We start from the raw sequence: 17,042 nt of genomic DNA on the forward strand, positions 1-17,042 counted from the left end.
CTTCTATGGATTTTTAATGAAGAAATACCAGTTTTTATTACATTTACATAAATAGATAAGATAAACATGGGTCTTCAAGTTCTTATCTGAAGAATCATTTAATTTGAATTTTTATAGACTTGCTAATGAGTAACTTGATCCTAAAACAGTTTTTAAATGTACCCCTTGAATTTTCCTTGTCCTGTCCTCCTTTGATTTCCAAATAATACCATTATACATTTTTGCCTTCCTATATTCATCAACTTTACCTTTTTTTTACCGTAATTCATAGTTCTCTTTAATTATATAAAATTATATAAAATCCAATTCGAAAGATAATGTTTTTCTTATCTTTCACGTTGGGCGCCAATTCCACCATGCGGCCAGCGCAATGGTTTCATTAATGAGGTTCTTGGCATAAAAGTTAGCTAGCAGAGACCGAAATAAAACACACAGACTCAGTTACCTTATTTCTATTGCCAGGTCCGAGAGGGCTCCCCTCTCTGGTTCCCACCTCTAACCGCCCCGCAGGGCAGCAAGGATTACTCAGGGCTAGCAGGAGAGAGAGAGGGGGAGCACGCCAGGGAGTAGCCTTTTATTGGGGAACAAGAAATTCAGGGGAGAATTCCATCCAATGAAGGTTGAGGGCCGCCCCCCCCCCCCCCCCCCGCACTCCAAGGTCAGGGTCAGTGATTGGGCCCCTGGGGTCAGTGGTCAGTCACACCCCCACACAGACCGGTTCTCTCATCAGGAGAGGGCTGGGAAAGTTCTGACACAGCCAGAAGGCCTCAGACCCAAACGGGGAGTCGCCCAGTCACGTGTAAGAATGGCTCCCCACAGCTAAATGGTGAGGTTTTTGAAGTTAATTTAACTCAATCTCCTCACTCTTAAATCAGGTGTTAAAAACACTGTTTGATAATACCTTCAGCAAGATACAAAGTTTCTATGAGTTATGCATTTAAATTATCCAGGGTTCAATAATATCTAAAACTAAATTGTGAAATTAAACTTAGACATTCATATTCAGTTAATAAATAATGCTCATTGATATTTGATTTACATTAACACTTCACTGATTATAAATTTTCTCAATTCCTTCTAACAGTTTATTTCAATCAATATAGTTGTATAAAGTATTTCTGAAAACTTAAAACTTACATTTCAGGCATGTCCTATAGGAAGGCAAAATTAGGCAATGAAAGGTTAAGAAACTTTGTAAAGCTAACCAGTAAGAAAGATGAAAACTGAGCCAGGCATGGTGGTGTTTGATTGTAATCCCAGTGACTTGGAAGGCTCAGGCAGAAGTGTCACAAACTCAAGGCCAGCCTCAACAACTTAACAAGGCCCTAAGAAACTTAGCAAAACCCTATCTCAAAATAAAAAATAAAAAGGGCTGGGGATTGGATCAGTAGTTAATAGTCCCTGGGTTCTATCCTCAGGACCAAGAAAAACACACACACAAAAAAAACAGAAAGATGAGAACAGAAATGTCAGGGATGGGGTTGTGAGGCACTGGGTTTGATTCTCAGCACCATAAAAAAATGCATAGATAAATAGATAGATAAGGTCTATTGACAACTAAAATGGAAAGAGAGAGAGAGAGAAAGAGAGAGGAAGGAAGGAAGGAAGGAAGGAAGGAAGGAAGGAAGGAAGGAAGGAAGGAAGGAAGGAAGGAAGGAAGGAAGGAAGGAAGGAAGGAAGGAAGGAAGGAAGGAAGGAAGGAAGGAAGGAAGGAAGGAAGGAAGGAAGGAAGGAAGGAAGGAAGGAAGGAAGGAAGGAAGGAAGGAAGGAAGGAAGACAGAAATGTCAGAAATAAGTTCCCTGGCTCAATTTCTCTTCTCAGCATAAAATCACAATCTCTTGGTTCCTTTTTGCAATGAAGCTTTGATATACTGCTAAAAACTATCATCTATCCTTAAGCACTACAACTAGATAACTTCTATAATCTATAGCCAGCCTTTAAAAGAGATCAAATTCCAGAAAAATTAAACAACACCCTTTCTCTTTATAAAAAGCAAAAAAATATAGCTAAAGAAAACTTTCCATTGCCAAGATTTAAGATACTACTTTTCTCTACCATGTTATTTTTAAAGGTTCAAAAATGAGTAAACCTTATGTATTACTGAGCCATTCTATAAGAATATTTGAATTATTAAACTCACTTTGATGTTCTAATCAAACACAATTAGGACATTTAGAACATTCATAATACTGAGTTTTGACCCACAGTGATTAATTTCAAGATATAACATACATTTAAACTTACCCTTCAGGAGTCGTTTTAATTTTGAACAATCCACATTAATATACTGTAACAATTCTATATCATGGACATCAACATTATCTTCTGAACAAACAGTCAATTCCTGTAATCTGAGAAGTAAAAAACAAGATTAATCAATTTAAGTGTTAGGATTTTCCAAAATTTCAAATTCAACAGATTCTTTATCAAGTGGCAAGTTTATAAGATTAAAGACTTTTATAAATAGCAAAATAAATATCCATCCTCTCCCATTCTGGGGATTGAACCCAGGGGCATTACCATCAAGCTACAGCCCCAACCCTTTTTAGTTTTTCTTTTTTTAATATTTATTTTTTAGTTTGTTTTTTTTTTTTTAGAAAGAGTGAGAGAGGGAGAGAGAGAGGAGAGAGAGAATTTTAATATTTATTTTTTTTATTTTATCGGCGGACACAACATCTTTGTTTGTATGTAGTGCTGAGGATCCAACCCGAGCCGCACGCAAGACAGGCGAGCGCACTACCGCTTGAGCCACATCCCCAGCCCCCTTTTTAGCTTTTAAGATAGAGTCTCACTAAATTGCCCAGGCTGTCCTCCAATTTATAATTCTCCTGTCTTAGCCTCCTGAATTACCGGGGGGTGGGGGGAGGGTGGGGGGTGATATTTCTTACAAAAATGGGACATGATAAAAGAAACCATGAAATCTAAGAAAATTAGTATCCCTGTCTTTAAGATTGAGTTATCTAAATGATATTTCCTACTTTTAGCCCAGGGTCCTTGGGAAAATTAGTTAATTTCAGGATTAGGGCAGGAAAAGTTCAAGATAAGCTTTAGTCACCTTGAGCCTGAAAACAAGAAAACCAGTACCACTGTCAGAGTCACCTTGTAAACTATACAGGTATGAACTTAAATTATCTTCTTGCTGTCAAAAATGAGGAAATTTGAGCATCGAAAGAATTATGTTTATGACAACTGAAATATATACAATAAATAAAAATCCATGTGGTAATACTGAAAAAGAATAAAAACTTATGGGTAATCTTTTACCACTGTAGAATGCCAACTTACTCTGAAAATGAACATTCAGAGTCAAGTTTCAATCCTGCATTATCTATGCAGACCATAATACAAGATAAACAGTATAAATAATAAAGGAAAAATATTTTACAAGAACCAAAATTTAATGTAAATACCCTGGGTTTAATCTCCAGCATCACAAGGCAAGGCTGAGAGGTGGGGGGTTGTAGCTCTGTGGTACAGCGCATGCCTAGCACAGGTGAGGCTCTGAGTTTGATCCTAAGTACCACATAAAAAAATAAATATAAAAAATAAAAGTTAAATTCTTTTTAATATTTATTTTTAGTTGTAGTTGGACACAATACCCTTATTTTTTTTATTTGTACTTGGTGCTGAGGATCAAACCCAGGGCCTTGCACATGTGAGGCAAGTGCTCTACCACTGAGCCACAACCTCAACCCCAAGGGAGGGAGGGAGAGAGAGGGGGAGAAGGGGGGGGGAGGGAGAGAGGGGGAGAAGGGGGGGGGGAGAGAGAGAAAGAGAGAAAGAGGTATGGCAGCACGAATTTGTAATCCCAGTGACTCAGGAGGCTGAAACAAGAGTATCACGAGTTTGTGGCCAGCTCCAAAATTTAGCAAGACCCTAAGCAATTTAGTGAGGCCTTGTCTCAAAATAAAAAGGGCTGGGGCCATAGCTCAGTGGTAAACCTGGGTTCCCAAAGGAAAGAAAGAAAGAAAGGGCAAGCTGGACACAGTGGGTGTCACATATCTATAATCCCAGTAACTCAGCAGGCTGATGCAGGAGAATCACACATACCAGACCAGTCTGAGCAACTTAGCAAAACTCTGACTTAAAATAAAAAATAAAAAGGATCAGGGACATAGCTTACTGGTAAAGCACTCGTGGGGTTCAATTCCCAGTATAAAAAAAAATGAATGAATGATAAAATAAGAAACTGCCATTTTGCAGTCATCAATGAAGCAGTAGGTAAAAATTTTATGGGCAGCTTCACAATGGATAATACTGAGAACATCTACAACCAAAAGTGAATAATAACACTAAAAGTGGGATAAGACATTTCTTGATGTGATGCAAAACTAATTACATAGTACCATCTATATTCCTATGCCCCCACCAAATATACCTGAATTTATTCAAATAAGATTTAAATGCTGTTCTGTTTATGTGCTTTATGTTTCTCACAATGAAAAGCTCTACAAATTCCTATTTCAAGTTATAAGTAAAAAAAAAAGTTTAATTTTATTAACTTCTATTTAATACTAACCAGAAACATGAATACTTTACCTATAGGTCACAAGACACATTTATCTTATATTCAAAAACAGTCCTTTTTTTTCATTGTACTTTTTACAATCTGTACATGTGTTCATGATTATTTAATTATATCCCTCTTCTACAGTAGAATGTAAGTAAGCATATAAAGAGAGGAATATTTCTAAACCCCAAACTTCCCTTATATTGAATATAAAGTTATCACAATGTAGAAAAATTTAACACTTAACAAAAATGTAGGTATTTTAAAACTCTAAAATCCCCTTAAGGCTAAATAGAAAGGATTAGACAATTTCCATTTCTCAGGATTCAGATTTGTAAAGCTGGTATCACTAATCTATTGCACTGTGCTATTTAATAAAGCATACTCATTATTTCCATTAACAGTCATCAAAATGGAATTACTAATTTTTTATAAATGCATCAAAAAGACAGCAGAAAACCACAAATACTATATGGGCTTATTCATAATTACAATTTGAATTTTAACCATTTTAGTACAGTTTAAAACTAACTTATTAATCATCACATTAAATCTTGAGTTAATAGAATCAATCCTTCTTCTTCTTTCTCATATTCTTCTTTGACTCACCTTAGCCTAAATTAGCCTATAGCTAACATTAAATTTATTCTAGGCTGGGATTATAGCTCAGTGGTAGAGTGCTTACCTAGCACATGTGAAGCACTGAATTTCATCCTCAGCACCACATTAAAAAAATAAATTGATAAAATAAAGGTATTAAAAATAATTTTTAAAAATTTATTCTAAGCACTTACCCTAAAGTATTTCATATCATTAGAGTAAGAAAAGCATGGTAGCTCAGACTGGGAACAAAAAGGTCCTTAATACTTACTTATATGTTAAAACTCCACAGCTGCTACTGCAAATAACCTATAAATATGAAGTATGGTTCCTTAGGAAACATACCCTAATAGTTCAGCAACACTAACTTTTGAAAAGTGGATTGGTTGTTGAAAATGGAAGAAAGTTTAACTCGTTTTATAGTTCAATTATTGCTATGAGAAGGGATATCTTTGTGATATTTAAACATTTCTGAAGCAGAGAAATCAAACAAAGGATAGTCTGAATAAAAGAAATGAACTGTGGAAAATCTATCACTCAAACATTCAGAAAGACAAGAATATAAAATTTTGTACTCTAATAATACAAGAATTAGAAAATAGAGTCCTGCATAAAACATAAACTAGAAAGGAATACACTCTCCTTTAGGAAAAAAAACAAAAACAAAAACCTTCTTGCATAGGAAGTTTATTTGTTCTGTCAACACTACAGGTAGGTGAAAAAAAGTCACCTGGAGGGCTGGGGCTGTAGTTCAGTAGCAGAGAACTTACCTAGCATGTGAGAGGCACTGGGTTTGATCCTTAGAACCACATAAAAATAACAAATAAGGGCTGGGGTTGTGGCTCAGTGGTAGAGCGCATGCCTAGCATGCGTGAGGCACTGCATTTGATCCCTAGCACCATATAAAAATAAACAAATAAAATAAAGGAATTGTGTCCACCTACAACTAAAAAAAATTTAATAAAATAAAGGCATACTGCCCACACACAACTACAAAAAATAAAATAAAAAGTCACCCAGAGTTGTTAATAAGGGTTTGGATTCAATTTTACACTACCCATACAGTCTGGGGCTGAGAGATTAACAAAAATAAACAATTAGTAGGTCTAAAGCTGGGCACTTGGCAAAAGCAAATGCAAAACTATCACTTGAACACTCTCAGAGACCAAGGCTACAAGATTCCCAATAAAAATACAGGCCATACTACAGAAAATAAGTTTGCAATCAAAGATTACAATACAGAGAGGAAACAATTCACTATGAATGAGAATGAGCACACACAAATATGCAATTTAACAATGTTAAAAAGAAAATATAAACCAGGCAAAGTGACACAAACCTATTATCCCAGCAGCTCAGGAGACTGAGGCAGAAGGATCACAAGTTCAAAGCCAGCCTCAGCAACTTAGTGAGGCCCTAAGCAACTCAGCAAACCCTGTCTCTAAATAAAATATAAAAAAGGGCTGGGGATGTGGCTCAGTGGTTAAGCACCCCTGGGTTCAATCGCCGGTACCAAAAAAGAGAGAGAAAGAGAGAGAGAGAGAGAAAAAAAATGTAAGTGTTTTAAATGATTAAAGAATTGAAAAAAAAATCAAAAATATTAGAAATAAGAAACAATAAAAAAAGATTTGTAAAGAACTATATAGTAAATTGTAAAGAACAAAATAACTTTTTAAAGTCATTGAATATTCTTCTGATGATATATCAAATTACACAGTCTAAAGGGTATTCCCATAACAAAACAACTAGATCTGGTGCAGTCACAGAGTAATTCTGCAAAATCAGCTACTCTTCTAGATGAGTACTATGAACCACAGAATATTGGCTGCTTTAGCAGAATAATGAAACTATCTTAAGATCTTAAAGACAAAAACAGAAATACAGAAAGCGATCTTAAGAGCCAGGTATGGTGGTATGAGCCTGTAGTCTCAGCTACTCAAGAGGACTGCTTGAGCCCATAAATTTGAAACCAATCTGGAAACACAACAAAACCCCACCTCAAAAAAAAAAAAAAAGGGGAAGAAGAAAATAAAGAAACGCAATCTTTTTTAAAAGAGAAACATGTGTTGACAAGGAGAATTGTGAAACATAAAACATTTTCATGATATTAATTCATCCATTACATATGAAATATTATAAAACTTAGCTTCAAAGATAATGTTATTTAGTAATGTCTTGCTAAGGTGTCCCCACCTAAATTAGACTTCATAATGGCTTTTGGGTGAGTGGTCCTCCAATAAGATTAACTCCTATTTCTGGCACTAACTACATGAAAAGTCCAATGAAACACGTTATTTCATAGATTCCATTTCTAATTAGTCTGTCCCCACATGCTAATGAAATTTTGGACAGCTAATTTCTATTATGGCACAGTAAACGAGATTCAGGAAATAAAAGCTGTCTATTTTTACATGTGCTAATGCTGCAAAATCCCATAAAAGAAAACCTTTGGTGGCCAGAAGATCCAGAAGATTTCCAGGGTTTTCAAAACAGGCACATTTGCTGTGTTTTATAATGCAATTTATACCTGGGTAGACCAAAACATTGTAGTGATCATTTTCTACCTTTAATATTTGAGATTTTTTTCAAAAGTAGGGCTGGTCTGGTAGTCATCAAAATAAAATGGGATTTTGTTCTTTTATAACTTTTCAATCTCCTATTCCTGAAGTGTTTCTTACCTTGCTGATACAATTAGTGTATTATTTACTCAGAATACAAATTGTGAATTCTCTATATAGAGTTCATGAAATATCTTTCTATCATATAAACATTACCCAAGATTATCAATAACATATCATTAAATAAATTTTAATTTTCTTTTGACCAAGTATTTTCTTGAGGTTGAAAAATATCACTGCCCTAGCATCATAAGAAAGTCATTTTTTATTAAAATGATTACAGAGAGGTTAGAGGTGTGTCAATGGTAGAGCTCTTGCTTAGCATGTGCAAGGCCCTGGGTTGGATTCTAAAGGAAGGAAGGGAGGATGAGAGGGAGAGAGGGAAGGAGAGAGTGAAGGAAAGAGGGAAGGGGGAAAAGAAAAAGAAAGGAAAGAAGGAATTTTGAAGTCAGTCAGTTCCCCCAAAATACCACAGGACAAATTTTCAAACTATGATGTATATTCTCATTTATATTTGCTAAAGAACAACAAAAGAATGAGTGAATCTGACTAGTCCACTTGTTTGCACAATACTGACAAGTCAAAGATACAGGCACCAAAAAGAAACAGGTTTTTTTTTTTTCTCTATTAGTTTTTGATTCACCAAGTCTATATGTGATTTCTTTTGTACTTCTTACTTGAATTAAGAACCTATTTGACTTTACGTGCATGAGAAAAGCATATCATTTTCATGAAAGCAAGTTTGAGGGTTACTACTTTGAGTAATAATTTTATCCCAAAGTCAAAATTTTATCCCATTTCCACATTCACAACATATCACAACTAATGCTCACAATGATGAGTTTGAATTATCAATAAGGGCTTAAATTATATTTTTTAAAGCATAGACCTATGTATTATGAAAATAATCTCATCAAAATGTGGCTAAAATAATGAAATTAACATAGATTCAGAAGCCGGCCTAACTTAGAAAATCTGGATCCTCCATTATTTGGCACATTACCTTAACTTTTGGGGAGTACTGAGTTGCATACCTATAAAATATGGGAAATATCACCAATCTTTCAGAGTTATCATGAGTATAAGACAGCATAGCATATACTATAAATAATAAATGGGACCATTTATGTACATTTAAAACTTCACTTTCTGGAGGATTTTACTTCACAATTACTTCGTTGTTCTTCTGTTTGCTTGGGTTTTTGTGAAGTTTTTATTTTTTATTGACTATAATCCTGTGATAAGGAGCACAGCTGTGAGATCATTAGAATTTTATTATCAATTATTCCAACTGACAATAATTTCCTTTAAAGGAATATGTCCCCAAAAAAGTCAAAAATTCATATCTAGTATTTAAAAGAAATGGCCTGGGGTTGGGAGGTATCTCAAGGACACCTCATACGCATACTTAAGGTCTGGGTTCAATCCCTACCACCCACATCTCCAAAACACAGGAAAAGAAAATTCCTGGCCATGGAAGATAGCTTTTCCTAAGATTCAGACCTTCATGTTTATAACAATACTCTGATTATCTATCTGCACACATCAATATTACAATATAATTTAAATTGTCAAGACATTAATGTATAAAATATCTACAAAAACCCAGAAAAAGTTCATTTCTGTTCGTTTTTTATTTTTACATAGACAAGGAAAAAAAGACTTCTAAAATTCATATTACTTTAATAGTCCTACATGATTTACACACTAACCTGGTAGAAATGCGACTAAAGACTGCATTGAAGTTGTTGCAGCTGAGAGAAAATAAAACCCCAGAAGCAGAATTTCGAAGTTCAGCTGCATGTTGGTTTCCTTCACGACACGTATGAAGAAAATGGCAGATTTCTGGTAGCAACTGTTTGACCAGCATTGTTTCATCTAATCTCATTGTGTCCTTTGGTTGCTAAAATAAAAAAATCACATAATTCTAAAACTTTCTTAATTTTTACATTTGCTATTTTAAAATTTGCTTAAATTTTACATTTGCTTTTAGGAAAATTTCTCAAACATACAGAAGAGCTGATAGACTAATAAACAATCATTTAGCCATCACCTATATTCGATAATTGTTAATGTTTCATAGTTGCTACATCTATTTATGATACTATAATAAAAGAAGATGGTTCCATTTTTCATGCCATAATTATAGTCCAACCGTCCATCCATCCTCACTGATTCCATGTGTGTGCACACATGCATATACACTTATGCTCGGGAGGCTGAGGCAGGAAGATCACTAGTTCAAAGCCAACTTCAGCAAAAGGAAGGTGCTAAGCAACTCAGTAAGACCTTATCTCCAAATAAAATACAAAATAGGGCTGGGGATGTGGCTCAGTGGTCAAGTGCCCCTGAGTTCAATCCCAAGTACCAAAAATAAATAAAGAAGTACATAACATTAGGTGGTCTCCTGTAGGTTAAAATTATATTTGATAACATTGGTGTTAACACTGAGGTCTTTACCTTGTAAAGTAAATGTCTACTTTGTGAACAACCAAACAGATAAGCCAGCCTGAAAATAAACTGTTCCACATCACTATCACTATTTCACATAATGTTTTGGTATCCATACACATATAAAAATCTTGCCAATACTGCGCAGGATAACAAAGAATGAAATTTTATATAATTGTGTGCCACATCCTGTACAACTGTAATCCAAAAGCTTTCAGTGACAGATACACTGAAATATATAAACAGTAAATACATAGATTTCTCATAAATTTGCAAAATTTTTATAATGTCTATTTATTATTTATAGGCTAATGAAGCCAATGTTGAAACTACAATGAAAGTTGAAAAAGTATTATATCTTTGGAATAATATTTATATGCAATAAGATTCCTCAGACTCCACAAAATTTTAATCATAGTATGATATTGGCAAGTATTATCTGTCACTTAGCTATTCCAACAACTTATACGATAAATAATGTATTTGCAGGCTCCATTCTCCTTAAAGGCCTCAATTTAATTTGATCTAAAAATGAAAATCAAACTTAGGAAGACATTAACAAGATATTATTAGAGGGAAAAATAAAGTTGTAAAATAAATAAATGAAGAAGCCACCATAAAAATCAAGAAAAGCCAACTATTCCATAATATGAATAGGTCTTTGGAGTGTGAGTGTGTGTGTGTGTGTGTTGTGTGTGCGCGCGGGCGCGCATGATGCTGAGGATTGAACCCAGAGCCTTGTGCACGGAGGTAAACACTCTACCAACTGAGCTATATCCCCACACTTGGATTTTTTGTTTGGCTTTTGCTTTTTTTGAAGTGGTAGGAATTAAAACTAGGGCCCTCTGCATGCTAAGCAAGTGCTCTACTCCTGAACTACATTCCCAGACCTGTACAACTAAAGGAAAAGAAAACAAAACAAGTTATACAAGACTGGAGATGTAGTTCACCACCACACACACATATTTAACAAACAAATTTAAATGTTTTCAATAGCACAATAAGGCAAGGAAATATATATTTTATACATTATACAAGTTACAACATAACCAGTTAATAGCATTTCAATTAGACTATCCACAAAGAGAATTAAATCAACCAAGGGCCAATAATATTACTTATCTATTACAAATGTTAATGGAGGAAGGTGTAGAACTAAAAAAGCAATAAACCTCTCTGGGACCCCATTCAATCACAGTGTAGCTGATGTACTGGTAATTTTAAATCAAAGTAACAAGACTGCTACAAAGAATTGATTCAGAAGTTTAAAAATTGCCAACCTTCCCATTTTGATCACCCTACATAACAGAGCTTTTGCACTTTCCCTTCATTTTACAAATGCATGATAGCATTAGCACAAATTAACAGAAGAAACCAAGCTAAAACAACCAGCTGGCCTTGAGTTTCAGTTGAAAACTTATCAACTGTCCCACAATTCTGGAATATGGCCAACAGCTAATAAAAGAGTTTAGAATATTATGCTTAGATTTTGTAACCTACAGAGCTTCCCTGAGAAAACACAGTTGTATGAATATAATTATTTTCTTTTTAATTCCCTACTGAATACTCTACCCCTTTCCAAATACTTCTGAGTCACACAATTAGTCCCCGTGTATCAAAGTTCTTTCCCTTTAGGTTTACTATAGAAAACTGTAACAAAAGTGGAAGATAGAAGCCATTCTAAATCAAAACAAAATCTGAAATTCTGTACCAAAGGCAGAGAGAATAAGAAGTTAATTCCAATATATGTGGAACAGAAAGATCTTTAAAAGGAAGTATATAGTTTATGTATTATGTAAACTCCAACCAATGTTCCAAGAAAAACTAAAGTTATGGAAGAACAGAAATACTCTGCATTACACAACAAATATTTTGGAAAAGTTCAAATTAAATCAGGGTTGAAATATACTGAGAAAACTACTTAGAAGAAACCTGAAAAAAATGATTTGGTTCTCAACTAATCCTCCACATAACTATTATATATGAGCGTGTTTACACAAAACAAGAATTCTTAAGGTAATATCTATCTGTTCTCAATAGGATAAATTCAATTTTCAAGCTCTTATATAGATTTGTATAGCAGAGTATTAAAACCATATTCAAGAGAGGTGCAATGGTGCATACCTAGCAACTCAGGAGGCTGAGGCAGGAGGAACATAGAGTTCAAGGCCAGCCTCAGCAACTTAGCAAGACCCTGTCTCAAAAATTAAAAACATGAGGTTATAGCTCAGTAATAGAGCACTCCTGGGTTCAAGTCCCACCTAACAATAAATAATTAAACAAACCATATTCATGCAGGAGGGAAAATAAGATTACCCTTGGTCTTCTGAAGTATATTTTTTCACAGCTTCACATTGCCACAGGCCTACAATATCTGAAAAATTCATTAAATTAAATAGCAATCTCTTTATTAAAAAATATTTTCTAAAAATCCTGAGACAGATATCTAGCTCAAAATTAACACTTGTAAGTAAACAATATCTATTTAATTTATAAAATACAAGAGAATAATTTTCTGTTGAAAATTATCTGCACCACCAGGTCAGCTATCTTAACAAAATGTACATTCATTTGTCTTAAGAAAAAAAGGTCATGTGTGTTCTCTTTGTACACACCTATACTGTGGCACACAGATCATTCCAAGTCTGAAGGCACAAAACCTCCCTATATAAGAGTAGATTTACTTACTCCAGCAAGACATTTTTCCAGTGTATCCAATATAATCAACTGAGAGAGATATAAATTTTTTTCTGCAGTTTCTCCAAATATTCTCTAAAAGAAAAGATATTCAAAACATAAAAGTTAGTCGTCATTCTCTACTACAAATCAGCACACTTCTAAAAAGTGAGGGACTGAGTATCAAGAAAAACCAATAGGTGGCTGGGGTTGTGGCTCAGTGGTAGAGCGCTTACCTAGCACATGTGAGGCACTGAGTTTGATCCTCAGCACCACATGAAAATAAATAAAATATTGTGTCCTTCTACAACTAAAAAATTAAAAAAGAAAAAAAACCAATACCCTTCCATTTTATCTCCCAGTTTATACCCTATTCTGTTATTTTTTATTTTTTCCTAATTCTCATACAAAATGAATTCTCAGGCAAACAGAAATGTGGGTATTTTTTAGAGTATGCATTGGCTTTAAAACAATAAAAGATGTTGATATATTTAGGCTTTAGAAATATGTATGATTTAGAGATCTATATCTGAATTTTGACGATTTAACCATATTTTAATTCCAAAAAAGTCTTAATTCTTTAAGTAATAAAATGTTATTGCACCAATTACAGTGAATTTTAAACATTCACCATCCTCAAACTGAATGCTACACTACTTATTTAGTAACAAAAGACTATGGTTTCCACAATATAATTTATTTAGTAAGCAATAAATGAACACCATTGTCATAATATTGTTTGGATTTTTTTCTTTTATTTTGAAAAGGGTCCCAAATATTAAAATATTTCCATATAAGTAGAAACATGGTCACGTATTCATTTGTGCAAAATCCAATACTGTACCTTATACACTGTGCAAAAAAAGAGCTATGACAAAATATTAAGTGTATTTCGATAAATCACTTTAAATTTTATAAAAGGTCCTGTGCTTTTTGTTTGGAGAAGTTTAATTTTCTTTGTAATGTTTTGAACAACCAATTAAAAAAAATTTTTAAAAAAAAGAAGTTTAATTTTGTTCCATTAAAAAAAAAAAAGTTATTTGTAAGGCAAATGGTTGTCCATACTTCCAGTTCATCAGTTCTTTAAGTGTACAGTACTGTCTAAACAACTTTCTTAAAAGGCAACCATCAAAGATGATGTGACTATAAAAATGGGACTTTGATCTTCATAATCTACAACCAGAAGTTGTTTCACAGTTTAATACAAATAATACAAATTGAGATTACAAATGCTGAAGACAAGCAGAAAGCTTGTCAAGATCTAGATCAGTTGCTTTGAACCGAATATGAAAGAGATGGTTAGATAGAAATTGAGAGATAAAAAGATTACCTGAGAGAGAAAAAAGAGTACATGTCTGAAGGTACAGAAGACCAGCTGGAATACTTTAAAGTTAAGGTACATCAACAAATTATATAAAATGGGAAAAAAAGAAATTATGAACTTTTTTTTTAATATTTATTTTTTTAGTTTTCGGCAGACACAACATCTTTGTTTGTATGTGGTGCTGAGGATCAAACCCGGGCCGGACGCATGCCAGGCGAGCGCGCTACTGCTTGAGCCACATCCCCAGCCCCAAAATTATGAATTTTTAATAGAGGAATTACTTCACGAAATAGGTAACAATTTGAGGAAAATTATTTCAACAATAGGTTCTCTTATTACAGAATCTATCACAGGTGACAAGAGTAAGGAAAAATATTAAGATGCTGATTGAACTCAATTCCACATTTTAGGAGTAAAAGCACATTTTATTCACCATTTACTTTGAATTAGCATCTCACAATCTGATATGTAAATTCAAATAAGAAGCTAAAGAAAAGCACATAATAGATTATACAGGGCTTAAAGTGTAGCTCAGTCACTAGTAGAGCACCTGCCTAACATATGCAAGTCTTGGGTTCAATCCCTAGCACTGCAAAAACAACAACAACAAAAAAAAAATAGCAAAACCCAGAAAAAAAAGTTTCTATACTACAGCAAATTCATATATAATACAAAAACCACATAAAGGGCTGGGGTTTTGGCTCAGCAGTAGAGTGCTCGCCTAGCACGTGTGAAGCCCTAGGTTCAATCCAAAGGAAAAGGAAAGGGGGAAAGGGGGGAAAGAGGGAAGGGGGAAAGGGGGAAAGGGGAAAAAGAAAGGAAAGAAAGGAAAGGAAAGGAAAGGAAAGGAAAGGAAAGGAAAGGAAAGGAAAGGAAAGGAAAGGAAAGGAAAGGAAGAAAGAAAGGAAAAAGAAAAGAAAGGAAGGAAGGTACTGACAACTACAACTGAAAAATAAAATATTTTTTAAAAATCACATAAAACTTGGGGCTGGAGATGTGGCTCAAGCGGTAGTGCGCTCGCCTGGCATGCCTGTGGCGCGGGTTCCATCCTCAGCACCACATAACAACAAAGATGTTGTGTCCGCTGAGAACTAAAAAATAAATATTAAGAGCTGGGGATGTGGCTCAAGCGGTAGCGCGCTCGCCTGGCATGCGTGCAGCCAGGGTTCGATCCTCAGCACCACATACCAACAACGATGTTGTGTCCGCCAATAACTAAAAAATAAATATTAAAAAAAGATTCTCTCTCTCTCTGTCTCTCTCTCCCTCCCTCCCTCCCTCCCTCACTCTCTCTCTTTTAAAATAAAAAAATAAATATTTTTTAAAAAGATGCTTCTTTAAAAAAAAAAAATCACATAAAACTTTAATTCCTGGAAAAAGAAAGAGCCATGAATAAGAGAAGTTTCTAAGGAAAAGAATATAAACCTAAAATGAAAGTTTAAAAATTATACTTGTGCTCTTTTCTAAACTGCAACAAATTGTTTTATCTGAAGTCCACAGAAAACTGTTTCCCATATTTAAAAATATGCTGTTCCCAACATCTAAATCAAAACCAAAATGAAGTAAATTCACCAAAACAATAACCCAAGTACTCACCATATTGTTAACGTTCTTTAAGATAGTAGTGAGGCCGCTTATAACCAGAGAAAATTTGTATTTGGAAATATTGATTAGACACTCCTTGTTGTGTTCAGTACTGACTTTGGTATGTGTGTTCTGCTGTCCCGTTTTTATTGGAAGCTGAGGGGAAAAAAAAATGTTAAGAGCTTAAGACTGAAAATAACTTCACCAAAAATCATGACATTTTAGGAAAACTATCAATCAGAATTACTTATATTAATATCTCAAGCTCCAGTTTTCAATATATAATGGCATTTATAGCAAATCTTAAATTCTTTGGACATTTCAATTTTTGCAGTTTTCTTTCTGGAAGCCATAAATTTCTATCTACAAAATTATATCTTTTACCCAGCACTATATAAGAGGGAATGGTAACTCACAGAAATAGAGCTATTTCCTTGTACCTAAAAATTATTTCATAGACTGTCTCCAATAAAATATACACAATCCTTTCCCTTATACACTGAACACAAATTTAATGTTTTAATAACAACAACAGATCAAGAAAAGCTATGCCCTGGCTGGGTGTAGTGGTGGAAGCTTGTAATCCCAGTGACTCCAGAGGCTGAGGCAGGAGGATCACAATTTCTCAACTTAGTGAGGCCCTAAGCAATTTAGCAACACCCTGTCTCAAAAGAAAAAATAAAAAGGGCTGGGAATGTGGTTCAGTGGTTAAAGTGCTCCAGGTTCAATCACCAGTATTAAAATACATACATATGTGTGTATATAACATATATATGTATTTACATATATATAAACACATTTATATGTATATACCTGTGTGTGTACATACATACACACACACACACACACACACAAATATATATATTTCCTAGATCTCTAATCAATAATGGTAAATAAATGCCAGGCATGGTGATGCACACCTGTAATCCCAGTAACTTGGGAGGCTGAGGCAGGAGGACTGCAACTTCAAGGCCGGACTCGGCAACTTTGTAAGTCCTAAGCAACTTAGACTCCGTCTCAAAAAATAAAATAAAATAAACAGACTCAATGGTAAAGTTTGTCTTTAGGTTCAATCCCCAGTATCAAAATAACAATAATAATAGCAGTAAATAAAGGTTGACTGTTAAGAAATAAGCACAAATTATAACTGGGATTGTGGCTCAGTGGTACAGCACTTGCCTAGCAGGTGTGGGGCACTGAATTCAATCCTCAGCACCACATAAAAATAAATAAATAAAATAAAGAACAAATTATAAAACTTGAAACAGTTAATACTTA

The 17,042-nt window shown here is 34.3% G+C and overlaps 1 protein-coding gene across 12 annotated transcripts in view; it reads right to left on the reverse strand.

Moving 5' to 3' along the window:
* Positions 1-17,042, reverse strand: part of Nf1 (neurofibromin 1) — a 252,535-nt gene that overhangs the window by 184,653 nt on the left and 50,840 nt on the right. For 8 of the 12 annotated variants that reach the window (XM_078042513.1, XM_078042508.1, XM_078042507.1 and 5 more), the window contains exons 2-6: positions 16,685-16,780; positions 15,777-15,920; positions 12,869-12,952; positions 9,442-9,632; positions 2,246-2,352 (exon numbers count right to left, since the gene is read on the reverse strand). In XM_078042513.1, coding sequence (XP_077898639.1) covers positions 2,246-2,352; positions 9,442-9,632; positions 12,869-12,952; positions 15,777-15,920; positions 16,685-16,780 — 622 coding nt within the window. The remainder of the gene's footprint in view (positions 1-2,245; positions 2,353-9,441; positions 9,633-12,868; positions 12,953-15,776; positions 15,921-16,684; positions 16,781-17,042) is intronic. The other 4 variants (XM_078042514.1, XM_078042512.1, XM_078042511.1 and 1 more) reach the window with 1 other exon arrangement.

The sequence above is a fragment of the Ictidomys tridecemlineatus genome, chromosome 3 (assembly GCF_052094955.1).
Source record: "Ictidomys tridecemlineatus isolate mIctTri1 chromosome 3, mIctTri1.hap1, whole genome shotgun sequence".
NCBI lineage: Eukaryota > Metazoa > Chordata > Mammalia > Rodentia > Sciuridae > Ictidomys > Ictidomys tridecemlineatus.